General features: G+C 45.2%; 1 protein-coding gene across 6 annotated transcripts in view; it reads left to right on the top strand.

The window, feature by feature from the left end:
• Nucleotides 1-768: 768 nt before the first annotated feature.
• LOC139385444 (septin-4-like) overlaps nt 769-26751 on the top strand; it is a 29834-nt gene continuing 3851 nt past the window's right edge. The window contains exons 1-11 of one of the 6 annotated variants that reach the window (XM_071130497.1): nt 7707-7808; nt 9174-9298; nt 14486-14875; nt 15308-15491; nt 15585-15708; nt 15939-16073; nt 16793-16910; nt 18993-19094; nt 21090-21186; nt 23542-23704; nt 25444-25543. In XM_071130497.1, coding sequence (XP_070986598.1) covers nt 9197-9298; nt 14486-14875; nt 15308-15491; nt 15585-15708; nt 15939-16073; nt 16793-16910; nt 18993-19094; nt 21090-21186; nt 23542-23704; nt 25444-25543 — 1515 coding nt within the window. In that variant the 5' untranslated portion in view covers nt 7707-7808; nt 9174-9196. Of the gene's footprint in view, nt 840-7704; nt 7809-9173; nt 9299-14485; nt 14876-15307; nt 15709-15938; nt 16074-16792; nt 16911-18992; nt 19095-21089; nt 21187-23541; nt 23705-25443; nt 26484-26751 lie in introns of those variants that run through there. The other 5 variants (XM_071130496.1, XM_071130495.1, XM_071130494.1 and 2 more) reach the window with 5 other exon arrangements.

Below are 26751 nucleotides of genomic sequence, written 5' to 3'. Positions count from 1 at the left end.
ACACACACACACATGCACACACACACACACACACACACACACACACACACACTGGAAAGACTCTTCTGCCCTGCTGCAGTACCAGTCTGGCCCTGGTACTGGCAGCTGAGAAGCTAGGGGGGTTGGACGGGGGCAGAGAGTGGTGCCAGAGCATGAGGCGCCTGCAGCCTGTGTGAGCACTAAGGGATGAGCTGTGCTTAAATTAAACTCTTCCTTCCTGACAGTTTGACTATTAGTGACACAAGAGTGTGCGTGTGTTCGTGTGTGTGTGTGCACGTGGATGCACATGCATGCACAACATCTGTGTGTGCATTGTGGAGCACAGCTGTGGCTGTGTAGAATGAGGACAGCATGGGCTTGTTTAAAAGGCGACAGGGCAGATGTTGTAAAGCTTCCAACAGTGCAGCATCTCTCCTGAAGGAAGGAGGGAGAGGACATCACTACTTCTACATCTGCATCTAATCTGCATGGGCTGCACACTGTGGTCAGAACTGAGAAAGGGGTGGGATTATTCAAATATACACCACACAGAGTGGTTGGCAATGAGTCAAGGGGCATGTCTATGCAAAACAGAGCCCTAAAGTCTGTAGCAAGGGGTCTGGTTATGCAGATTTGATATCAATTGATTGGATGAGGGTAGGAAAAATGGGTGTGTTTATGTAATGAGGTGTATTCTGCGAGAGGTGATGTGACCGCAGGACGGAGGAGCTTTTCAAGGCCTGTTTACTGTCTCCTCCTCCTCTGATCTGTCTGTTCTTATTGGGGGCTTTTATTTGCATGTTGTTGTGGTCCTAAAGAAGAAAATGGCAGCAAACTCTGAAACAAACAGCGACTACGAGGTATGTGTTGTTGTGTTTGTCTGTTGCACTCTGCATAAATATGTGTGAGAGTGAGTGAGTTAATGGTGTGTAGTGTTTACATCTTCATTCTCTGCTAGAGTATTGTAATGAAACTATTTGTCTTGTCAGCAATGCCAGTTTCTCCCCTGAGTATATACTTGAAGTTCACCACTATAATCACACAGTCTGCAACACAACACTACAAGTTGCATTCAGTCAGTTTGGTATAAATATCAGTCTGTGTGTGTTCTCTGTGTGAACATAATTCTGCATTAGGCTTGATCTTTTTTTTCTCAACTCGGCTTTATACTGTGAAGTGTTTGGTTTGATATGCATGGCTTCCTATTACTGTAAACACATGTTGGTTGTTGTTACCATGTGTTATTGTTGGGTGCTTGTTGCCTGTTGTGAGAGGGGAACCATCACTTTTCCATAGGGATGTCAATGTTGATTAGATGTAGTAACAGCTGAATGCACTGTGAGTGTTTTGGATTTGGAGAGTTAGCCTACCTGCTGCTGATGCTGCAGGTGTTATTAACTGGGGCACTGGGGCTCTCTGCCTGTCTGATGGTGTCAGTTGAATGGCATTTTGCTCAAGTCTACTGTAGATGTACTGTAGTCAATATGGGTATTTCCAGGGTTGGGGAGTAACTGATTACATGTAATCGGATTTACAATTTTCTTTTTTTTTAACATTACCAGCAGAAATATTGTAATCAGATTAGATACTTTTGCAAAACTAGTTGATTACTTCTTGGATTATTTTAAATTCAGAAAGGTTGTTTGAAAAAATACGTTGACATCTTTCTGTTTTCTCAACATTCAATTTTGCATTTAAAAAGGTTTTAAATCTCAGAGATCACTATGATGACACACCAAATGTGTCTGATGAATCGTTTTTGTCTTCTAATCCCTTTTAAAGGGAAAGTAATCCAAATGTAAATAATCAGATTACGTTACTGAGTTTGGGTAATCCGAAAGTTATGTTACTGATTACAATACTTTATACACTCCATGGCCCCCTCTGTATGTATGACAACTAAGATGAGCACCTGACTTCCCTTTGGCTGTTCTGGCAGATCTGTGTGTGTGTGTATGTATTGGCAGCTCTCCTCTCCTCCCCCCCATCTATCTCTCTGCCTTCCTGCCTCTCTCGCTCTCTGCATCTCTCCATTCTGTCTCGTTAATAGCCCAGTCTCACTCAGACACACAGAGCCCTGCTGTGCTGATCTAAACAACCACAGCATTCACATAGAGCAGAGAAAAGCACACATGCTCACTGCATCACCACCTGCACCTGGGTGAGTCACAAGGGTGAACCTCACTTTTGTTCTACACAAACATGAAACCAAACACTCCACAATGTGCAGACATTATAAAGGGAATTCGCTCATAAATGAGATTGGGGTAATAGCCTATGTTCCAAAATGAGTGTTTATAGGTGAATCCCACAGAACAAGAACTCATTATATTTAGATGTTGTTTGGATGTTCTGAATCTACTGTATGTTTGAATGTGTCACAACACACTCGCAGGACTTGGGTGGCCAATGGGGCATCTCCCGTCTAGTCTGCAGAACATCCCAGTAAAATACAGTTTGGATTTCACAGGGGCATTGAAGCCTCTCCTTTCACTTAAGACACTGGAAAATAAAGTGCAACCTCCAGAAGGAGGGGAAATGAACATGTTCTGAAGTAAATGCCCAGTCTATGACTATACTCCCACTTAATAAGGTTGTTTTCACAACCGGACATTGAATGATGACACCATAATTACCATACTGTAGTTTTAGTAGATAGAAATAACTAGACTGACATTTGAATTTCCTGCAGTAGAAATGTGTTTTCATCACACCAGGTCAATAACAACATGCTGTACAGTTTTTTATGGCTCTCTGGGGCTTGTGATAGCAATTCCCATGTCTGCACACATTTCTGCTGAGTGGTCAATAGCTGGCACAGCCACAAAGTCATAAAATCTGATCTTAACCGTAACCACACACCCTAATGCCCTAACCTTTAAGACCAAAAAGCACATTTTTGTTTCTATACATTTTTACGATATAGCCTATTTTGACTTTGCAGCTGGCCTATCTAAAGGGAAATTTCTCGGTTCTATTTCCAGGAAAAGACTTGCGACAATAAACGTTAACCTGCCACACACACACCATGTCCTATGTAAAGCACTTAGCTGCCTGGTCCCCTGAGTGCAACATTACATGCTACTCCTCCTCATCTCTCAACACAGTGGCAGGTCAGCACAGTGGCAGGTCAACACAGTGGCAGGTCAGCACAGTGGCAGGTCAGCACAGTGGCAGGTCAGCACAGTGGCAGGTCAGCACAGTGGCAGGTCAGCACAGTGGCAGGTCAACACAGTGGCAGGTCAGCACAGTGGCAGGTCAGCACAGTGGCAGGTCAGCACAGTGGCAGGTCAGCACAGTGGCAGGTCAGCACAGTGGCAGGTCAGCACAGTGGCAGGTCAACACAGTGGCAGGTCAGCACAGTGGCAGGTCAACACAGTGGCAGGTCAACACAGTGGCAGGTCAGCACAGTGGCAGGTCAGCACAGTGGCAGGTCAGCACAGTGGCAGGTCAGCACAGTGGCAGGTCAACACAGTGGCAGGTCAGCACAGTGGCAGGTCAGCACAGTGGCAGGTCAACACAGTGGCAGGTCAACACAGTGGCAGGTCAACACAGTGGCAGTTAAACCCTCTACCTCGCTCCATCAGTAACAAAGCAGGGTATTGTTGCCAACCACAACTACTGTTATGTTCAATTTGGTTTCATGTCCTTTTATTGTTTCTCTGAGACTGTATTATATAGTCTAACCAACCATCCACCTTTTAGTCCGTCAGTCAGGGGGAAAAGTTTGTTCCCACAACCCATCATTTCTTCCCCTTTTTTGGACTTAGTTGGTGGTATGTTGACAATGGGCCCTTTGAGGGCAGACAGACAGTGAGTTGATTGAAGTACCCTCCTAAAGGTGAACATTAGCTTCTTCAATAAGCATGTGAAGGAACCCCATAACATGCCATTCAAAAGAGCTTATAACAACTCATTAAAGAGTATTAAGTACCTTCCACAAAAGTGGGTGCAGAGTAAAATGCATCATGTGCATTTGCTGGCTATATGCTGGCTTCATTATGGCATGTTGTTACTCGTAATGACCTGAACTATACAGATAGAAAAGTTTGAGATCACCAATTGTTGTCACGTGTAGTTATTGTGACAGGACATTGCCTGGCTGAGAAGTCTGATTCTGTACTGTAGAGATTTTTACCCATGACATTTTCTTTAGAGCAGAGAAATATTTTGTTGTGTTGGACTGACTGCTCTGTAAAATCTGTGGAATGAAACTTTTAAGATAAGATCACAAGATCACAAACCTTCATACAAATCATAAACAGCTGACATACTACACGTTTCTGACTGCAGCTGTTGAGTTTTCCACAACATCTGTGGAAGTATTTTGCAGTTAAGTGCCTTAGATATTGCTCAAGGGGCTGGCCACCGCAGCAGTATGCCACCTTGGACTTGAACCAGAAACTTTCTGGTTTCATCTGGTTGGTATGCACCGACTGCACTATATACAGTGCATTCGGAAAGTATTCAGACCCCTTGACTTTTTCCACATTTTGTTACGTTATAGCCTTATTCTAAAATGGATTAAATACAATAAAATCCTCAGCAATCTACACACAATACCCCATAATGACAAAGCCAAAACAGGTTTTAAGACATTTTTGCCAATAATAAAATAATTGAATACCTTATTTATAAGTATTCAGACCCTTTGCTATGAGACTCTAAGTTTAGCTCCGGTGCATTCTGTTTCCATTGATCATCCTTGAGATGTTTCTACAACTTGGAGTCCACCTGTGATACATTAAATTGATTGGATATGATTTGGAAAGGCACACACCTGTCTATAAGGTCCCACAGTTGACAGTGCATGTCAGAGCAAAAACCAAGCCGCGAGGTCGAAGGAATTGTTCATAGAGCCCCGAGACCGGATTGTGTCGAGGCACAGATCTGGGGAAGAGTACCAAAACATTTCTGCAGCATTGAAGGTCCCCAAGAACACTGTGACCTCAATCATTCTTAGATGGAAGACGTTTGGAACCACCAAGACTCTTCCTAGAGCTGGCCGCCCGGCCAAACTGCCCAATCGGGGGAGAAGGGCCTTGGTCAGGGAGGGTTCCTCTGTGGAGATGGGAGAACAACCATCTCTGCAGCACTCTACCAATCAGGCCTTTATGGTAGAGTGGCTAGACGGAAGCCACTCCTCAGTAAAAGGCACATAACAGCCTGCTTGGAGTTTGCCAAAAGACACCTGAAGACTCTGTCCATGAGAAACAAGATTCTCTGGTCTGATGAAACCAATATTGAACTCTTTGGCCTGAATGCCAAGTGTCACGTCTGGAGGAAACAAGGCACCATCCCTATGGTGAAACATGGTGGTGGCAGCATCATGCTGTGGGGAGGTTTTTCATTGGCAGGGTCCTGGGAGACTAGTCGGGATCGAGGCAAAGATGAACGGAGCAAAGTCAGAGAGATCCTTGATGAAAACCTGCTCCAGAGTGCTCAGGACTTTAGACTGGGGCGACGGTTCACCTTCCAACAGGACAACGACAACAATTAGTGGCTTCGGGACAATGTCATTGAGTGGCCCAGCCAGAGCCCTGACTTGAACCGATCAACCATCTCTGGAGAGACCTGAAAATCGCTGTGCCCCAACGCTCCCCATCCAACATGACAGAGCTTGAGAGGATCTGCAGAGAAGAATGGGAGAAACTCCCCAAATACAAGTGTCCAAAGCTTGTAGCGTCATACCCAAGAAGACTTGAGACTGTAATCACTGCCAAAGGTGCTTCAACAAAGTACTGATTAAATGGTCTGAATACTTATGTAAATGTCATATTTCTGTTTTTAGCCATTTATAAAAAACAATTTTTTTCTTTGTCATTATGGGGTATTGTGTGTAGATTGTTGTTGTTTTTTACCTCAATCTAATACATTTTAGAATAAGGCTGTAACCTAAACATTTTGAAAAAGTCAAGGGGTCTGAATACTTTCCGAAGGCACTCAGAACAGCATATGAGACCACCAGGCTAATCTTACTGGAGGTGTCATTGTATTAGTTTCCTGTGGTGTGATTTCTGTGTTGGTCTGGCTCAGCTCCACCATAGGTTGGGTGTTTTATAGCTAGTCGACAGTGTTTTTTCCTAAGCTTATTGGTGCATCAGCCTCTGGAACTATGTTGAGTTCAGATGCTCAGCTGTAGCCCTGTTGGCTGACTGGGTTGTTTCAGGTATACGTCAAGAGAGCGTTCAGATATATAGCCTAATTTGTTTCTGACTGTATGCTTTAGATTTCTCCTCTCCTTTTCTCAGGAATAATGTGATTTAAATCAAATGGAATGCAATGGAATAAGAAGTTAAATGAAGATGTAAACTGTAGAGTTATGTGACTTAATTTACCAAGACAAATGTTGGTCAACGTGACTATCATTTTCATTATGACAGCCTCTTTGTCTATTCTTGTTAGTTGTGATGAATTCAGTTTGACTGATTCTCTCTGACTGTATGTAGTCTGCTCTCCCTTCCTTTCTTTCTTAAGGATTTGAGGTTGTCTTATTATGTTGAACCCATGATAAGCACATCAAAGTGATCTAATGGAAAGTCCCATGAGAAATAAATGTCCAACGTATTTTCCCAACAAAGCACTGTACGTACATGAGATAAATGGATGGAATCATTCTAAACACAGTTGCGTAATAGGCCTAGTGTTATGTTAGGGAGGTTGCAGCAGTTCAATGCATAACTCTGTAAAGTCATTAGTGTATGTGTGTCTCCCATGAAGGCAAGTGAATAAGTACACACTTGGGACAGGGTAGAGAATCGGGAGAAGGGAGATGAAGGCTCAGAAGGAAAGCATGCGTGGGTGACGAAACACTTGGAACTGTATTTGTGACTGATGCTACCCTACCTCTCTAGATTGAGCTGTTCATTAACAGAGAGCAGGATACATGATGCTGTTCGCCCTCTCTCCTCCCTCCATCCTCATATCCTGCAGCAATGCAAGAGGGTGAAAGGGGGGCAGTAATCCCAAGGTTAACCCACTCCAGAGTACTCTGTGCCAGGCATGCCAAGTAGCCCTGATGGACATGCTGCCCAGGCTGACTGACTGGGTGATGTCACCAGTCCAACTCTGCTGCCTGACCGTCACTACCACTATTGTTTTGCTGTCTGTGTTAAGGCTCTTAAATTCAGTATAATCTGAGATTCCTCCTCTTTATCCCTCTCTTTATCTCTCTCCTCTCACTATTGGTTTCTATCTGTTTTCTCTCTCTCCCTCTCTTGATATGCCATCTCTTTTCGTCTCACTTTATGTCAAACTGTTGAATAAAGACCTCATGAGACAGTGTTCTTTTGGAAGCGAGGCAGCCAGCCATGCAGGCCGGTAAAGAGAGGAGACTTCCATCCATCTACAGGGAAATTCCTTGATCATCATCCCTTAAATCCTTTCAGCTGTGGCTGCGGTCTCTTAAGACTTTAATGCTAAAGATAATCACACAATCCAGTGTTTGACAGCCCAACTGATACACCTGGGCTTTTCAGGCAGTGTAACCAGAGATGAGTGGCCTCAAAAGTTAGGAAGTTGGTGTTATTGGGATGGTGTGGTTTGGACAGCCTGATCCTGTGAACCGTGATGGGTGCGTGGGCCGTGGATGGATTTCATGTCTATGTGGCTGATAGGACTAGGAGCCCCAGGGCGGTGGGACAGCCAGGCAGCTCGATGGGGCTGAAGGACACAGTGTCCTGGTTCAGAGGGGGTATATAGGCAGGGGATGCTGGGCACTCCGGACCATTTCCCGGTGAGGGCATGAAGAGCTGGTTGAGAGGTGGCAAGAGAGCAAGGCTGTTACATCTCATACAGGGTAACACAGGTGAGGTACTGCAGGAGAACAGGTGAGTTATTGTTCTGAAGATGATTTTTTAAAATTGAGTCTGGTGAGCTTTTTTTTTGTTAAGGACATCATAAAAATGTAGTCTAGTTGGAGTACACCCAGGATTAGTTCATTTCTTATAAAGTACACTTTTTTGTAAGTTTGGATTGTCTTTGAATTGTTTAAAGATTGATTACAAAGACTGCATTATCTTTAGATATATGTCATCAATCAGACTTGTCCTTCAGGTTTTTAAATGGTAGAGCAGAGAAGTGTTCAGAATCTGACAATTATCCTCTCTGTGTGGCAAGTAAAAGATTTAGAAATGTTTGATCTGAAAACCATTCCACACACATCTCTGCTCCAGAGTTGATAGTGTTGGTTGTTATTGACCTGGGACGCTGTTAACTGGGTCACATGGTGGGTCGTCCATGTTGGGCAATAGATTGGACATTGATCCATGTGGTTTGGTCAGAGAAAAGCAGACCAGAGGAAAACAGGTCAATTGTCCTCTAATCTGTGAGACTATTAATTTCCTTTCCTCTCTGTCCTCTCTGCTCCTAATCCCAATCCCTGTGTAATTAAAACCTTGTTGGGATGACATGAAAAACCTTGTTGGGATGACTTTGAAAACCTTGTTGGGATGACTTGGAAATCCTTGTCTTGAAAACCCTGCATGGCCTTGCTGTGAACTTTGAGTGTTAGTATGCATGCGTATTTCAGTTTTTACTTTCAGTAAAGACATTTCCACTCTACCTGATGCAACTGCAGCCGGATCAGTTCATTTCATCTGCTTCAGTAACAGTGCTTTGTTAGACCCCCTGAATGGGAAGAATCAGAATCAGATCAGAATCAGTTAAACTAAGTGCAGCTGGACAAATAAACAACATTAGGCTGAGAGTACTGCTGGAGTGGAATGACCAGACAGAATAGATCCCTGCCCATACCAACATTATTTCTGGACATTGCTGAAACAATTCTTTCCACACACCACTCTGAATACAACTCAATCACCCTGTGGGCTACTCCAGCGGACAGCCATGTTGCTTACTCTGGCATCCAACAGCCATGTCATTTTCTACAGCTGGATCCAGACGTCTGTGTCTCACTACACACTCGTTGTTCATTTAATTCAAGTTTATTTAATCATTTCATTTATTTATTATTATTATTTTTTCTTCTTTCAACCCTTTTGTACTGGTCTGTTCTACACAAAACACCATCACGCAACGCTATCCTGTTGTCACGCCAACCTACCCTTCCACTTCCTCCATCCCCATTCCCCATGCCTCGTTCTGTTTGGTCCTTCCAATCCTCACTTCCCTGTTGCCCTTGCCCCGCCCCTCTCCACTCCAAATACATGTTCCCTCCTGGTTGGAGATTGCAGAGTGCACTGTAGCCCCAGTAGCAATGGAGGACAGTGACCGTGAGGCTCACTCATCATCAGATGACCAGGACTCTGCCCCGCCATCCCCTGGCCACACCAGGGACCACCACCATCAGACCGAACAGGTACCAGTGATCAGACCAGATATGGGTCAAAGAAATATGCCAAGTACTTTCCAAATACAGTGCCTTGCGAAAGTATTCGGCCCCCTTGAACTTTGCGACCTTTTGCCACATTTCAGGCTTCAAACATAAAGATATAAAACTGTATTTTTTTGTGAAGAATCAACAACAAGTGGGACACAATCATGAAGTGGAACGACATTTATTGGATATTTGAAACTTTTTTAACAAATCAAAAACTGAAAAATTGGGTGTGAAAAATTATTCAGCCCCTTTACTTTCAGTGCAGCAAACTCTCTCCAGAAGTTCAGTGAGGATCTCTGAATGATCCAATGTTGACCTAAATGACTAATGATGATAAATACAATCCACCTGTGTGTAATCAAGTCTCCGTATAAATGCACCTGCACTGTGATAGTCTCAGAGGTCCGTTAAAAGCGCAGAGAGCATCATGAAGAACAAGGAACACACCAGGCAGGTCCGAGATACTGTTGTGAAGAAGTTTAAAGCCGGATTTGGATCCAAAAAGATTTCCCAAGCTTTAAACATCCCAAGGAGCACTGTGCAAGCGATAATATTGAAATGGAAGGAGTATCAGACCCCTGCAAATCTACCAAGACCTGGCCGTCCCTCTAAACCTTCAGCTCATACAAGGAGAAGACTGATCAGAGATGCAGCCAAGAGGCCCATGATCACTCTGGATGAACTGCAGAGATCTACAGCTGAGGTGGGAGACTCTGTCTATAGGACAACAATCAGTCGTATATTGCACAAATCTGGCCTTTATGGAAGAGTGGCAAGAAGAAAGCCATTTCTTAAAGATATCCATAAAAAGTGTTGTTTAAAGTTTGCCACAAGCCACCTGGGAGACACACCAAACATGTGGAAGAAGGTGCTCTGGTCAGATGAAACCAAAATGGAACTTTTTGGCAACAATGCAAAACGTTATGTTTGGCGTAAAAGCAACACAGCTCATCACCCTGAACACACCATCCCCACTGTCAAACATGGTGGTGGCAGCATCATGGTTTGGGCCTGCTTTTCTTCAGCAGGGACAGGGAAGATCGTTAAAATTTATGAGAAGATGGATGGAGCCAAATACAGGAACATTCTGGAAGAAAACCTGATGGAGTCTGCAAAAGACCTGAGACTGGGACAGAGATTTGTCTTCCAACAAGACAATGATCCAAAACATAAAGCAAAATCTACAATGGAATGGTTCAAAAATAAACAAATCCAGGTGTTAGAATGGCCAAGTCAAAGTCCAGACCTGAATCCAATCGAGAATCTGTGGAAAGAACTGAAAACTGCTGTTCACAAATGCTCTCCATCCAACCTCACTGAGCTCGAGCTGTTTTGCAAGGAGGAATGGGAAAAAATGTCAGTCTCTCGATGTGCAAAACTGATAGAGACATACCCCAAGCGACTTACAGCTGTAATCGCAGCAAAAGGTGGCGCTACAAAGTATTAACTTAAGGGGGCTGAATAATTTTGCACGCCCAATTTTTCAGTTTTTGATTTGTTAAAAAAGTTTGAAATATCCAATAAATGTCATTCCACTTCATGATTGTGTCCCACTTGTTGTTGATTCTTCACAAAAAAATACAGTTTTATATCTTTATGTTTGAAGCCTGAAATGTGGCAAAAGGTCGCAAAGTTCAAGGGGGCCGAATACTTTCGCAAGGCACTGTATTTGAGCTGCTGTGCTTGATTTAGTTGGACGGGCACAATGAATGGAACAAATGGAATAGTCCAAAAAGTTCAAAATTCTAAGCTAAATAGAGTGCACCTCACATATTTGTATAGGTCTCTCAGTGACGTCCCCAGAAATCCCCATCGCCCCCCTCCTAAGCCCTATCCACTCTTAAGTGTCATACACAACACAGTGATGTTGTTGTGGCAGGATGTTTCATACCGCTGCGCTCTTATGTTGCCCCTGTTACCTGCCTCGCAGGTAGCCTAGTGGTTAGACTGTTGGACTAGTAACCGAAAGGTTGCAAGATTGAATCCCCGAGCTGACAATGTAAAAATCTGCCATTCTGCCCCTGAACAAGGGGCTGTCATTGAAAATAAGAATTTGTTCTTAACTGACTTGCCTAGTTAAATAAAGTTAAAAAAAATATGGAACCACAATCAGCCTAATTGTCGGCATGCAGGGACAATCTCCTGTTATTATCCTCAGAACTATGTGGAAGGACAATCTAACTTTCATACATACCAAGGACTGGCAACCACGTACATGAAAATGTTTAAGTTAATTGTCCCCATGCTTTAGAACCCCTTTTGTAGTTCACTAGTTTACTTCCTAGTTTACTAGTTCCTGTTTGAACCAGATATTTGTGCAAAAAAGTTCAGAGTGCTTTACTATTGATCCAAAGAAAGGAGGCCCAATGGGCTGTGTGTCTGTTCACAGAGCTAAAAGCTGGAAGAACAGCAATGTATCATCATGACTCTGTCCGCTTTCAAAACGTAATATCACTATTGAGCAGAGATATGGTACCATAACTCCAGTTTACACTCATTACTATTGTTCCTTTAGAACTAAAACAGCCTCCTAGCCCTTTCAAAACCACTATATTATTTATAGTGGAGCAGGCTGGTGATTCTTTACACAGGCTGGCGCATGGCAGAGAGAGTTGTGGTAACATGAGCACCAGTCTCTAGTCTGGGAACTACAGGGAGAGCTGTGGTAACATGAGCACCAGTCTCTAGTCTGGGAACTACAGGGAGAGCTGTGGTAACATGAGCACCAGTCTCTAGTCTGGGAACTACAGGGAGAGCTGTGGTAACATGAGCACCCGTCTCTAGTCTGGGAACTACAGGGAGAGCTGTGGTAACATGAGCACCAGTCTAGTCTGGTAACTACAGGGAGAGCTGTGGTAACATGAGCACCAGTCTCTAGTCTGGGAACTACAGGGAGAGCTGTGGTAACATGAGCACCAGTCTCTAGTCTGGGAACTACAGGGAGAGCTGTGGTAACATGAGCACCCGTCTCTAGTCTGGGAACTACAGGGAGAGCTGTGGTAACATGAGCACCAGTCTCTAGTCTGGGAACTACAGGGAGAGCTGTGGTAACATGAGCACCCGTCTCTAGTCTGGGAACTACAGGGAGAGCTGTGGTTACATGAGCACCAGTCTCTAGTCTGGGAACTACAGGGAGAGCTGTGGTAACATGAGCACCAGTCTCTAGTCTGGGAACTACAGGGAGAGCTGTGGTAACATGAGCACCAGTCTCTAGTCTGGGAACTACAGGGAGAGCTGTGGTAACATGAGCACCAGTCTAGTCTGGGAACTACAGGGAGAGAATTCCCTTTACAAGTTCAGCTACACACAGGGGCTCTGCCTTTGTTGGTCTCATGAATTGTAGGTATTGTCATCAGGTAAGGTAGATGGTTTACTCTTGTGGTTTGGGAAAAAGCAGAGAAGGGAAGAAAAATGTAATTATGATTGACAGGTTTAGGTAGATTTGAAAATGAGAGTGCTGTTACTAATCACCACCTTGGGGCCACAAATTAATCAGTCATTGTGTAAATGACATTTGAGGTGACATTTTTAACACCACCAGGTTTTTATCAGGTTTCCTTTGTATACCAGTATGTCGAGAGAGACACCCATTAGATAATGTCAAGGTTAAGTCCTTGTTGATGTAATAAAGTGTGTTTTTGTGAATGTTTGAAGTTGTATCACACTATGCATTACAGCAGTTCATTTGAGTAGTCATCTAGTAATCAAGAGGGTTCATTAATCGCTTAGAGGTTAATTTGCTTTAGCTCTACTCTATCATTTGGTTGTGGAGAGCGAAGTGCACACAAATGCCACCCAGATGTGGTGTCACAACATGTTTCTGTGATCTGTGCAGTCTGGCAGTGCCTCCTGTCCTTCTGCTGTGGTGGAACTTCTGATGTAATCCATTAAACGGTTCCCTCCACTCTTTATCATCCACGTGGCTACAATACCGTACCTTCTATTGAATTGTGTTGTCCCAGCTTGTGTCCCAAATGGCACCCTATTCATTATATAGTGCACTACTTTTGACCAGGGTCCATAGGGAATAGGGTGCCATCTCATATGCATACGTATATACTGTACTCTATATCATCGACTGTATCCTTATGTAATACATGTATCACTAGCCACTTTAAACTATGCCACTTTGTTTACATACTCATCTCATTTGTACATACTGTACTCGATACCATCTACTGTATCTTGCCTATGCTGCTCTGTACCATCACTCATTCATATATCCTTATGTACATATTCTTTATCCCCTTACACTGTGTACAAGACAGTAGTTTTGGAATTGTTAGTTAGATTACTTGTTATTACTGCATTGTCGGAACTAGAAGCACAAGCATTTCGCTACACTCGCATTAACATCTGCTAACCATGTGTATGTGACAAATAAAATTTGATTTGATTTGATTTGACCAAGTCTGAATCTGCTGAGCAGGGAGAATCTTTTCAGCCAGCTGCCACGACACTGCACTTTAAACAAGATATATCCTCCCATTTCCTACAAGTTCATGAAGGTCAATTATGTAGTTCTGTCCTTGAGCTGTGCTCGTCTATGAATGTTCTGTGTTATGTCATGTTTTGTGTGGACTCCAGGAAGAGTAGCTGCTGCTTCAGCAATAGCTAATGGGGATCCTATTAAAATACTAATACTACAATTATGATACGAGTTATCTACTCTAGTGGAGGACCATGTGCTTGTTATCAGTTTGATGGACATCACGGAACTCTTCTTCCCCGGCATTTGACATCGGCATTCCACAAATCAGCACAAATATTTACCCTCTTATGTTGTTAATCTTGTAGCTTCTCTGGTAGTCTCTCTAGTGAATCAGTCAATCAATATCTTCTTTCCTCACTGTCTCTTAGTGTAAATCTTCTCGAACACCTAGAGAACTAGGCCTATCTTGCACTTATAATAATGATTTCTTAGGTTGTTTCTCGTACCTTCTCTCCATCAAAACATTCAGTGATTCTAACCACTCTGTACTTTCTTCTTTTCTGTTGATCCTTATGTTGCCCCTGTTACCTTCCTCCTTGTTTTCCTTCCGATCTATATTATCCTCCTTCCTGCGTCAACCTTTACTCCCCTCTGTCCACTCTTCTCTGCATCACCTCTCCCACCCACCCGGAAAACACCCACCCGCATCGTTCCCTGGCCCCCCTCCCCCTTAGCACTCAAGCCATTCCAAGGACGACTCTGAAGACTCTGAGTTGGAGAACATTATGCAACAAGACCCCCACCACAACGGGGGCCATCCACACCCCCACCTGCCTCTTCCCGGCTATGAGCACAGCCCCGACCATGAGCACCCCCACCCGGTGGACAGGGAGGCGGAGGGTGGCGACAGCCCCCCGAACACCCCCGGGACGCCCACCTCTGGGACCCCACCGTTTTTGCGCCCCCCCACGGCAGGTGGCAGGGCCCAGTCAGACAACCAGTGCGTAGGGAGGCTGCAGCTGGGTGGAGGTGGGATGATGGATCATTATGACATGCAGTCTCCCCTCAGTCCCACCAGGCCCAAGAGCCCCTGGGGCCGCTTTGATCCCTACGACTTTCCAGAGGTAAACTTCAGGCCAGGGGGACCGTGTAGAGACCAGAGGCAACACTATGGGCAACATGGGTTGGGTTATCAGCTCTCCAGTCCAAATAGTATGTGCTTTAGCCTCAGAGGAGCACTTAGCATCAGGTTTAGGCCATTTCCAGTGATGTTTACTTGGGAACTTTGATTGTGTCTGACCGATGACTCAGTTTGTGGCTTTCGCTTTGAAAATTGATGTTGGTCAAAGACAGTAGTGTGTTCTGTTGTGTTGACAATGGCTTCATTCAATACCCTACATCTGGTAAAATGGCTTTAAGTTTGAAAGACATGTATTTATGTGTGGTAGGTGTTACCTTTTTATTTGGAAATATTACTGTAACTCGCAATGTGCCGCCACCAGAATTTAGCAGATTGTTTAAAATGGCGCCTCTTTGTGTTTCTCCTGCTTTCTTAGGACCAAGACAAGGAATATGTGGGATTTGCCACACTGCCAAACCAGGTGCACCGTAAGTCTGTCAAGAAGGGCTTTGACTTCACCCTGATGGTAGCAGGGGAGTCTGGTCTGGGCAAGTCCACCCTGGTCAACAGCCTCTTCCTCACAGACCTCTACAAGGACAGGAAGCTACTCAACGCTGAGGGTGAGGCGGCCATTTTGGTGTCTCATCTTCTGAATAAATTAATGCATGATTTTAAATGGCCAGCTGCTGAGGAAATGTGTGTTTTAACTCCAGAGCGGATCACTCAGACAGTGGAGATCACTAAACACACAGTGGACATTGAGGAGAAGGGGGTCAAGCTGAAGCTCACCATCGTAGACACCCCTGGCTTTGGAGACGCTGTCAATAACACTGAATGGTATATGTCAAACATCCTTCCTCCATAGGACTCTCCTTTGATGTCAGTTTGAGGTACAGTTGCAGTATAGCTCAGTATATAGTAGGAGAATGACTGATGTCTGTGTCTCCCCCACCGCCCTAGCGTGAGGTCAGTGGGTTAGGGTTGGTATGGTTAGTGGTTGTAGGGTGGCTGTCTCTGCAGTATTGCCTCAGTGCTGGTGTGTCTCTGTGTCTCCCCCACCGCCCTAGCTGGAAGTCAGTGGCGGACTACATCGACCAGCAGTTTGAGCAGTATTTCAGGGACGAGAGTGGACTGAACAGGAAGAACATCCAGGATAACAGAGTCCACTGCTGCCTCTACTTCATCTCTCCCTTTGGACACGGGTACATCAGCTACGACATGTCGTCTCTGTCTCAATACTCTTTAAATGGAGTCCTTTCTTCTGTTGAGATAAACATATTGGCTGTGTCTCAATACTCTTAGATGAGTTTCCTTTCCCCTTCTACCTTCCTTCCTTCACTACCACTGATAGGGTTTCCACTATGCACCATGTTGGTTTGCACCATGTCCCATGCATTCTAAATGCATTGGGTTTCCCTGGAATCTAGAACCACCTTGCTCTGCTGCCTCCAGGGAAATCTGCATCTCGTGCAGTGCTAAACGTTCAACGTTCTATCCATTTTGAGAGCAGATGCTACAATACGAAACTTTCTCTCCAATCGTTGGGGTAAATGCTGATGCGGTACTTTTGTCTGAGTTTACGGTCTGTTTCACACCAGTGTGTAAGTTGCACCATTAGTAGCATTGAAGCACTGCTGCAAACCTGTAATAAGGAGATAGCTCCCTCTGCTGACCACTATTGGATACTACTACTGTCCTTGAAAATATGGGTTAATGAGGATTACCTTCATTTGGATTACCTTAATTATCCCTTTAGCTCTTAACCATATCCAAGTTTTGTCAGTGTTTCCACATGTACAGTGTGTTTTGGTTGTTTTCTTAGTGTTGAGTTGTTGTCCCTAATTGTATGTTGCTCTGGTCATTTAGTCTGCTAAATCACAAAAAATATATGTCATATCTTGTTGTCTTGTATCTGTCTCAGTCTGAGGCCTCTGGATGTGGAGTTTATGAAGGCCCTTCATGAGAAGGTCAACATTGTGCCCATCCTGGCCAAGGCAGACACACTCACACCCACTGAGGTCAAGAAAAAGAAATTCAAGGCAAGCCCTCTCAAACTCGCTTTTCTATCTGTGTCTGCTTGTCTGAATACCGTGGGCGTGTACAAATAAGAAATGGACAGGGTTCATTGGTTTCTAAAATCATTTTGATTTCTAGGTGACTGTTTTGATGGATTTCCTTTTGCTCCATCCTCAATCACAGGATTGCAAACAGTAGTTTATTGTTCTCCTCTTCTCTCTGTCACTACCTCCATCTTCTTCTCTCTGTCTCTCCCTCCATCTTCTTCTCTCTGTCACTGCCTCCATCTTCTTCTCTCTGTCACTACCTCCATCTTCTTCTCTCTGTCACTACCTCCATCTTCTTCTCTCTGTCACTACCTCCATCTTCTTCTCTCTGTCACTACCTCCATCTTCTTCTCTCTGTCTCTCCCTCCATCTTCTTCTCTCTGTCTCTCCCTCCATCTTCTTCTCTCTGTCACTACCTCCATCTTCTTCTCTCTGTCACTACCTCCATCTTCTTCTCTCTGTCTCTCCCTCCATCTTCTTCTCTGTCTCTCCCTCCATCTTCTTCTCTCTGTCACTACCTCCATCTTCTTCTCTCTGTCACTACCTCCATCTTCTTCTCTCTGTCACTACCTCCATCTTCTTCTCTCTGTCACTACCTCCATCTTCTTCTCTCTGTCTCTCCCTCCATCTTCTTCTCTCTGTCTCTCCCACCATCTTCTTCTCTCTGTCACTACCTCCATCTTCTTCTCTCTGTCACTACCTCCATCTTCTTCTCTCTGTCTCTCCCTCCATCTTCTTCTCTCTGTCTCTCCCTCCATCTTCTTCTCTCTGTCACTACCTCCATCTTCTTCTCTCTGTCACTACCTCCATCTTCTTCTCTCTGTCTCTCCCTCCATCTTCTTCTCTCTGTCTCTCCCTCCATCTTCTTCTCTCTGTCACTACCTCCATCTTCTTCTCTCTGTCACTACCTCCATCTTCTTCTCTCTGTCTCTCCCTCCATCTTCTTCTCTCTGTCTCTCCCTCCATCTTCTTCTCTCTGTCTCTCCCTCCATCTTCTTCTCTCTGTCACTACCTCCATCTTCTTCTCTCTGTCTCTCCCTCCATCTTCTTCTCTCTGTCACTACCTCCATCTTCTTCTCTCTGTCTCTCCCTCCATCTTCTTCTCTCTGTCTCTCCCTCCATCTTCTTCTCTCTGTCACTACCTCCATCTTCTTCTCTCTGTCTCTCCATCCATCTTCTTCTCTCTGTCTCTCCATCCATCTTCTTCTCTCTGTCACTACCTCCATCTTCTTCTCTCTGTCACTACCTCCATCTTCTTCTCTCTGTCACTACCTCCATCTTCTTCTCTCTGTCTCTCCCTCCATCTTCTTCTCTCTGTCTCTCCCTCCATCTTCTTCTCTCTGTCTCTCCCTCCATATTCTTCTCTCTTTCCCTCCCTCCATGTTCATCTTTCTGTCCTTCCCTCCATATTCTTCTCTCTGTCACTACCTCCATCTTCTTCTCTCTGTCTCTCCCTCCATCTTCTTCTCTCTGTCTCTCCCTCCATCTTCTTCTCTCTGTCTCTCCCTCCATCTTCTTCTCTCTGTCTCTCCCTCCATCTTCTTCTCTCTGTCTCTCCCTCCATCTTCTTCTCTCTGTCCTTCCCTCCATCTTCTTCTCTCTGTCTCTCCCTCCATCTTCTTCTCTCTGTTCCTCCCTCTGTCCCTCCCTCATTCCATCTTCTTCTCTCTGTCTCTCCCTCCATCTTCTTCTCTCTTTCCCTCCCTCCATGTTCATCTTTCTGTCCCTGCTTCCATCTTCTTCTCTCTGTCCCTCCCTCTGTCCCTCCCTTGTTCCATCTTCTTCTCTCTGTTCCTCCCTCTGTCCCTCCCTCATTCCATCTTCTTCTCTCTGTCCCTCCCTCTGTCCCTCCCTGGTTCCATCTTCTTCTCTCTGTCCCTCCCTCTGTCCCTCCCTCATTCCATCTTATTCTCTCTGTCCCTCCCTCTGTCCCTCCCTGGTTCCATCTTCTCCTCTCTGTCCCTCCCTCCCTCGTTCCATCTTCTTCTCTCTGTCCCTCCCTCTGTCCCTCCCTCGTTCCATCTGCTTCTCTCTGTCCCTCCCTCCAACTTCCTGTAGATCCGAGAGGAGATCCAGCAGTATGGGATTAAGATCTACCAGTTCCCAGACTGTGACTCTGATGAGGATGAGGACTTCAAACAGCAGGATCAGGAGCTCAAGGTGAACCACATTTATCCAAACCTCACATCACTAGTTGAGGAAGTAAAGGACACTGGTCATCATAACCTGTCTGCAATACAGAAATGCTGGGATAGGAAACTTAGATTAGAGATAATGTCCATACCCGTGTTGTTATTGAGCACACAGCCTTGAATAGTTATCTGTTTGTGAATTCTATTGATGTGTGTGTGCACTGGCGCACTAGAGGGCAGGGTGTGGCTGTGCATCCAGACCAGGCCTGAATGGCGTTTTGGTAGATAAATGTGTCTCAGTCACTCCCCCTCATAGAACCGTGTCTGTGACCTCATGTGCTCTGTTCATTTCTAAGTAGACTCCAACACCATTGTTAAGTTTGCCGATGACACAACAGTAGTAGGCCTGATCACTGACGACGACGAGACCGCCTATAGGGAGGAGGTCAGAGACCTGGCAATGTGGTGTCAGCACAACAACCTCTCCCTCAACGTGATCAAGACAATGGAGATGATTGTGGACTACAGGAGGAGGACAGAGAACGTCCCCATTCTCATCAACTGGTCTGTAGTGGAGCAGGTTGAGCGCTTCAAGTTCCTTGGTGTCCACATCACCAACAAACTAACATGGTCCAAGCACACCAAGACTGTTGTGAAGAGGGCACGACAAAACCTTTTCCCCCTCAGGAGACTGAAAAGATTTGGCATGGGTCCTCAGATCCTCAAAAGGTTCTACAGCTGCAACATCGAGAGCATCCTGACTGGTTGCATCACTGCCTGGTATGGCAACTGCTCTGCCTCCGACCGCAAGGCACTACAGAGGTAGTGTGAACAGCCCAGTACATCACCAGGGCCAAGCTTCCTGCAATCCAGGACCTCTATACCAGTTGGTGTCAGAGGAAGGCCTAAAAATTGTCAAAGACTCCAGCCACCCTAGTCATAGACTGTTCTCTCTGCTACCACACGCAAGCGGTACCGGAGCACCAAGTCTAGGTCCAAGAGGCTTCTAAACAGCTTCTACCCCCAAACCATAAGACTCCTGAACATCTAATGAAATGGCTACCCAGACTATTTGCATTGTCCACCCCACCACACTTTTACACTGCTGCTACATTCTGCTTGTTATCTACATGTACATATTACCTCGACTAACCGGTGCCCCCACACATTGACTCTGTACCGGTACCCCCTGTATATAACCTCCACATTGACTCTGTACCGGTACCCCCTGCATATAACCTCCACATTGACTCTGTACCGGTACCCCCTGTATATAGCCTCCACATTGACTCTGTACCGGTACCCCCTGCATATAACCTCCACATTGACTCTGTACCGGTACCCCCTGTATATAGCCTCCACATTGACTCTGTACCGGTACCCCCTGTATATAACCTCCACATTGACTCTGTACCGGTACCCCCTGCATATAACCTCCACATTGACTCTGTACCGGTACCCCCTGTATATAGCCTCCACATTGACTCTGTACCGGTACCCCCTGTATATAGCCTCCACATTGACTCTGTACCGGTACCCCCTGTATATAGCCTCCACATTGACTCTGTACCGGTACCCCCTGTATATAACCTCCACATTGACTCTGTACCGGTACCCCCTGTATATAACCTCCACATTGACTCTGTACCGGTACCCCCTGTATATAGCCTCCACATTGACTCTGTACCGGTACCCCCTGTATATAACCTAGCTCTTTAATTTTTTGTTACTTTTATTAACATTTTTTTGTATTTTTCTTAAAACTGCATTGTTAGTTAAGGGCTTGTAAGTAAGCATTTCACTGTAAGGTCTACCTGTTGTATTCGTTGCATGTGTCAAATAACATTTGATTTGAGAGAGATAGAGAGAGATGGAGAAATGGGTAGATCTGCATTGCAGCATTTTCCCCTCTCTGCATTACCTCATCATAACCACAGATATATTCCCCCCACTTTGTACTTTATTCACGTCATTCATATTCACCTCTCTTGCTCTCTCTCCCTCCCCCGTCTCCCTCCTCCAGGACAGTATACCTTTTGCGGTGATCGGCAGCAACACGGTGGTGGAGGCCAAAGGGAAGAGGGTCCGGGGTCGTCTCTACCCCTGGGGCATCGTGGAAGGTAACCCTGTTACACCATTGTTATGTAGCTCTTGTGTGTGGGGGTCTTAATATGTTAGGGTTGTACTGGGAAGTGGACATAAAGCTAGGGTTAGGGTTGTACTGGGATGTGGACATGAAGCTGGGGTTAGGGTTGTACTGGGGTTGTACTGGGATGTGGACATGAAGCTGGGGTTAGGGTTGTACTGGGATGTGGACATGAAGCTGGGGCTAGGGTTGTACTGGGATGTGGACATGAAGCTAGAGTTAGGGTTGTACTGGGATGTGGACTTGAAGCTGGGGTTAGGGTTGTACTGGGATGTGGACATGAAGCTAGGGTTGGGGTTGTACTGGGATGTGGACATGAAGCTGGGGTTGTACTGGGATGTGGACATGAAGCTGGGGTTAGGGTTGTACTGGGATGTGGACATGAAGCTGGGGTTAGGGTTGTACTGGGATGTGGACATGAAGCTAGGGTTAGGGTTGTACTGGGATGTGGACATGAAGCTGGGGTTAGGGTTGTACTGGGATGAGGACATGAAGCTGGGGTTAGGGTTGTACTGGGATGTGGACATGAAGCTGGGGTTAGGGTTGTACTGGGATGTGGACATGAAGCTAGGGTTAGGGTTGTACTGGGATGTGGACATGAAGCTGGGGTTAGGGTTGTACTGGGATGTGGACATGAAGCTGGGGCTAGGGTTGTACTGGGATGTGGACATGAAGCTGAGGTTAGGGTTGTACTGGGATGTGGACATGAAGCTAGGGTTGGGGTTGTACTGGGATGTGGACATGAAGCTGGGGTTGTACTGGGATGTGGACATGAAGCTGGGGTTAGGGTTGTACTGGGATGTGGACATGAAGCTGGGGCTAGGGTTGTACTGGGATGTGGACATGAAGCTAGAGTTAGGGTTGTACTGGGATGTGGACATGAAGCTGGGGTTAGGGTTGTACTGGGATGTGGACATGAAGCTAGGGTTGGGGTTGTACTGGGATGTGGACATGAAGCTGGGGTTGTACTGGGATGTGGACATGAAGCTGGGGTTAGGGTTGTACTGGGATGTGGACATGAAGCTGGGGCTAGGGTTGTACTGGGATGTGGACATGAAGCTAGAGTTAGGGTTGTACTGGGATGTGGACATGAAGCTGGGGTTAGGGTTGTACTGGGATGTGGACATGAAGCTAGGGTTAGGGTTGTACTGGGATGTGGACATGAAGCTAGGGTTAGGGTTGTACTGGGATGTGGACATGAAGCTGGGGTTAGGGTTGTACTGGGATATGGACATGAAGCTGGGGTTAGGGTTGTACTGGGATGTGGACATGAAGCTAGGGTTAGGGTTGTACTGGGATGTGGACATGAAGCTAGGGTTAGGGTTGTACTGGGATGTGGACATGAGGCTAGGGTTAGGGTTGTACTGGGATGTGGACATGAAGCTGGGGGTAGGGTTGTACTGGGATGTGGACATGAAGCTGGGGTTAGGGTTGTACTGGGATGTGGACATGAAGCTGGGGTTAGGGTTGTACTGGGATGTGGACATGAAGCTAGGGTTAGGGTTGTACTGGGATGTGGACATGAAGCTAGGGTTAGGGTTGTACTGGGATGTGGACATGAAGCTAGGGTTAGGGTTGTACTGGGATGTGGACATGAAGCTGGGGTTAGGGTTGTACTGGGATGTGGACATGAAGCTAGGGTTAGGGTTGTACTGGGATGTGGACATGAAGCTGGGGTTGTACTGGGATGTGGACATGAAGCTAGGGTTAGGGTTGTACTGGAATGTGGACATGAAGCTGGGGTTAGGGTGGTACTGGGATGTGGACATGAAGCTGGGGTTAGGGTTGTACTGGGATGTGGACATGAAGCTAGGGTTAGGGTTGTACTGGGATGTGGACATGAAGCTGGGGTTAGGGTTGTACTGGGATGTGGACATGAAGCTAGGGTTAGGGTTGTACTGGGATGTGGACATGAAGCTAGGGTTAGGGTTGTACTGGGATGTGGACATGAAGCTGTGGTTGTACTGGGATGTGGACATGAAGCTAGGGTTAGGGTTATAGTTGAGGTTAGGGTTGAACTGGGATGTAGGCATGAACCTAGGGTTGTGGCTAGGGTTGGGGTTTAGGGGTGAACCGGGATGTGGACGTGAAGTTAGAGTTGAAGTTGTGGTTGAGGGTTAGGTTTGTGGTTGAACCTGGATGTGGACATGATGCTAGGGTTAGGGTTGTGGTTGAGGTTCGGGTTGGGGTTGAATCCGGGATGTGGCCATGAAGCTAGGGTTAGGGTTGAGGTTCGGGTTAGGGTTGGGGTTGAATCCGGGATGTGGCCATGAAAGGTTTAGAAAAAAACACTGTCCTAACATAACACACACACTGTTACTTTTGACAGTGGAGAACTCTGCACACTGTGACTTTGTGAAGCTGAGGAACATGTTGGTGAGGACACACATGCAGGACCTGAAGGATGTGACACGGGAGACCCACTATGAGAACTACAGGGCTCACTGCATCCAGAGCATGACACGCATGGTGGTGAAAGAACGCAACCGCAAGTATGGACACACACACAGACCAGTATCTCACTCACTGTAGCTCGTGTTGTTTATAGCTTGGATCAGGTATCTTAATACTGCATGTTTTGTTACTCATATACAAACATAATGTAGCTCAACTACAATTCACACTAACATACAGCACCAGTCAAAAGTTTGGACACATACTCATTCCAGGGTTTTCTTTATTTGTACTATTTTCTACATTGTAGAATAATAGTGAAGACATCAAAACTATGAAATAACACATATGGAATCATGTAGTAACCAAAAAAGTGTTAAACAAAAATGTTTGAGATTCATCAAAGTAGCCACACTTTGCCTTGATGACAGCTTTGCACACTCTTGGCATTCTCTCAACCAGCTTCATGAGGTAGTCACCTGGAATGCATTTCAATTAACAGGTGTGCCTTGTTAAAAGTTCATTTATGGAATTTCTTTCTTCCTTAAAAGTCAATCAGTTGTGTTGTGACAAGGAAGGGGGGTGTAGAGAAGATAGCTCTATTTGGTAAAAGACGAAGTCTATATTATGGCAAGAACAGCTCAAATAAGCATAGAGAAATGACAGTCCATGATGGCTTTAAGACCTGAAGGTCAGTCAGTGCGGAAAATTTCAAGAACTTCGAAAGTTTCTTCAAGTGCAGTCGCAAAAACCATCAAGCGCTGTGATGAAACTGACTTTCATGAGGACCGCCACAAGAAAGGAAGACCCAGAGTTACCTCTGCTGCAGAGGATAAGTTTAGTTACCAGCCTCAGAAATTACAGCCCAAATAAATGCTTCACAGAGAACAAGTAACAGACCCATCGCAACATCAACTGTTTAGAGGAGACTCTGTGAATCAGGCCTTCATGGTCAAATTGCTTCAAATAAACCACTACTAAAGGACACCAATAAGAGGGAGAGTCTCGCTTAGGCCAAGAAATACACCAGCAAAGGACATTAGACCGGTGGAAATCTGTCCTTTGGTCTGATGAGTCCAAATTTGAGATTTTTGATTCCAACCACCGTGTCTTTGTGAGACGCAGAGTAAGTGAACGGATGATCTCTGCATGTGTGGTTCCCACCGTGAAACATGGAGGAGGAGGTGTGGGGGTGCTTTGCTGGTGACACGGCCTGTGATGGATTTATTTAGAATTCAAGGCACACTTAACCAGCATGGCTACCACAGCATTCTGCAGCAATACGCCATCCCATCTGGTTTGTGCTTGGTGTTTTTAAACAGAACAATAACTCAACACAACTTCAGTCTGTGTAAGGGCTATTTGACCAAGAAGGAGAGTGATGGAGTGCTGCATCAGATGACTTGGCCTCCACAATCACCTGACCTCAACCCAATTGAGATGGTTTGGAATGAGTTAAACGCGGAGTGAAGGAAAAGCAGCCAACAAGTGCTCAGCATTTGTGGGATCTCCTTTAAGACTGTTGGAAAAGCATTCCAGGTGAAGCTGGTTGAGAGAATGCCAAGAATGTGCAAAGCTGTCATCAAGGTAAAGGGTGGCTACTTTGAAGAATCTAAAATATATTTTGATTTGTTTAGCGCTTTTTTGGTTACTACATAATTCCATATGTGTTATTCCATAGTTGTGTTGTCTTCACTATTATTCTATAATATAAAGAAAAACACTTGAATGAGTAGGTGTTCTAACTTTTAACTGGTACTGTATAGTCACAAACTCTAACAAAATATACACCCACATACTGTCAACCATATTGTCTTTCTCCACTCTACTCCCGTAGTAAACTGACCAGGGAGAGCGGCACAGACTTCCCCATCCCTGTGATACCAAGTACCACAGACACCGAGACGGAGAAGCTGATCCGAGAGAAAGATGAAGAGGTACAACGACGACAATCAGAGCATGAACCAGAGCAAGAGCACAGTCATGATGAGCACTCAGACCGACCCCTAGAACCCCACTCTGACCCAGGCCTAGACCCAGGGCCTGAACCTGAGGCCTCTTGAGTCCTCCGGGCTGTCAATCATATTTTATATACATTCCATTAATACAGGCAGGTGCCCCTGAGGACCCCAGTCAGGTGTGGTAATTCTGGTCTGAGGAAGGGTGAGGGGTGACAGTTGGCCCCTACAGCAGCACCCCTAAAACAGCACCCAGCCATGAGGTGCACATGGACCTGTAAGAGATGATTAGATCTGGGTACAAATAATGTTTTTTATTCAAATACTGTTTGAACCCAGGTCTGGCAGTAGAATATAATATGCCAGGTCACGCTGCCTGGGTAGAGTAGTGTTGTAAATGGAAAGAAGCTCTCGTGTGGTTCTCTTCTCCCTGTTTGAGTCTGTCCCTGTCCAAAAGCACCATCGTGCCAATTTCATATAGTTATGTATTTATATTATTTATATACAGTACCAGTCAAAAGTTTGGACACCGACTCAATCAAGGGTTTTTATTTTTACTATTTTCTACATTGTAGAATAATAGTGAAGACATCAAAACTATGAAATAACACATGGAGTGCTGCATCAGATGACCTGGCCTCCACAATTACCTGACGTTAACCCAATTGAGATGGTTTGGGATGAGTTGGACTGCAAAGTGAAGGAAAAGCAGCGAACAAGTGCTTAGCATATATGGGAACTCCTTCAAGACTGTTGGAAAAGCATTCCAGGTGAAGCTGGTTGAGAAAATGCCAAGAATGTGCAAAGCTGTCATCAAGGCAAAGGCTGGCTGCTTTGAAGAATCTAAAATATTACATATATTTTGATTTGTTTAATAGTTTTTGGTTACTACATGATTCCATGTGTTTTATTTAATAGTTTTGATGTCTTCACTATTATTCTAAAATGTAGAAAATAGTAAAAATAAAGAAAACCCCTTGAATGAGTAGGTGTGTCCAACCCTTTGACGGGTACTGTAGATATTTTCTGATTAAAAGCCGATAACTTTAAAGAACCTTAACAATACTTTAACAAAAATACCCTCACCTGAGGTTTGAATCTGATGCATGAAGCCTACCCTGAAACCCACTTGTGCAGCTTGAGTTTTGGTGCAGATCTTCCATTGATATCAATACATAATTTACTCA

Source organism: Oncorhynchus clarkii, chromosome 27 (assembly GCF_045791955.1).
Source record: "Oncorhynchus clarkii lewisi isolate Uvic-CL-2024 chromosome 27, UVic_Ocla_1.0, whole genome shotgun sequence".
Taxonomy (NCBI): Eukaryota; Metazoa; Chordata; class Actinopteri; order Salmoniformes; family Salmonidae; genus Oncorhynchus; species Oncorhynchus clarkii.
The sequence above is the reverse complement of the archived record's forward strand: the minus strand, read 5'-3'. Positions and strand labels throughout refer to the sequence as shown.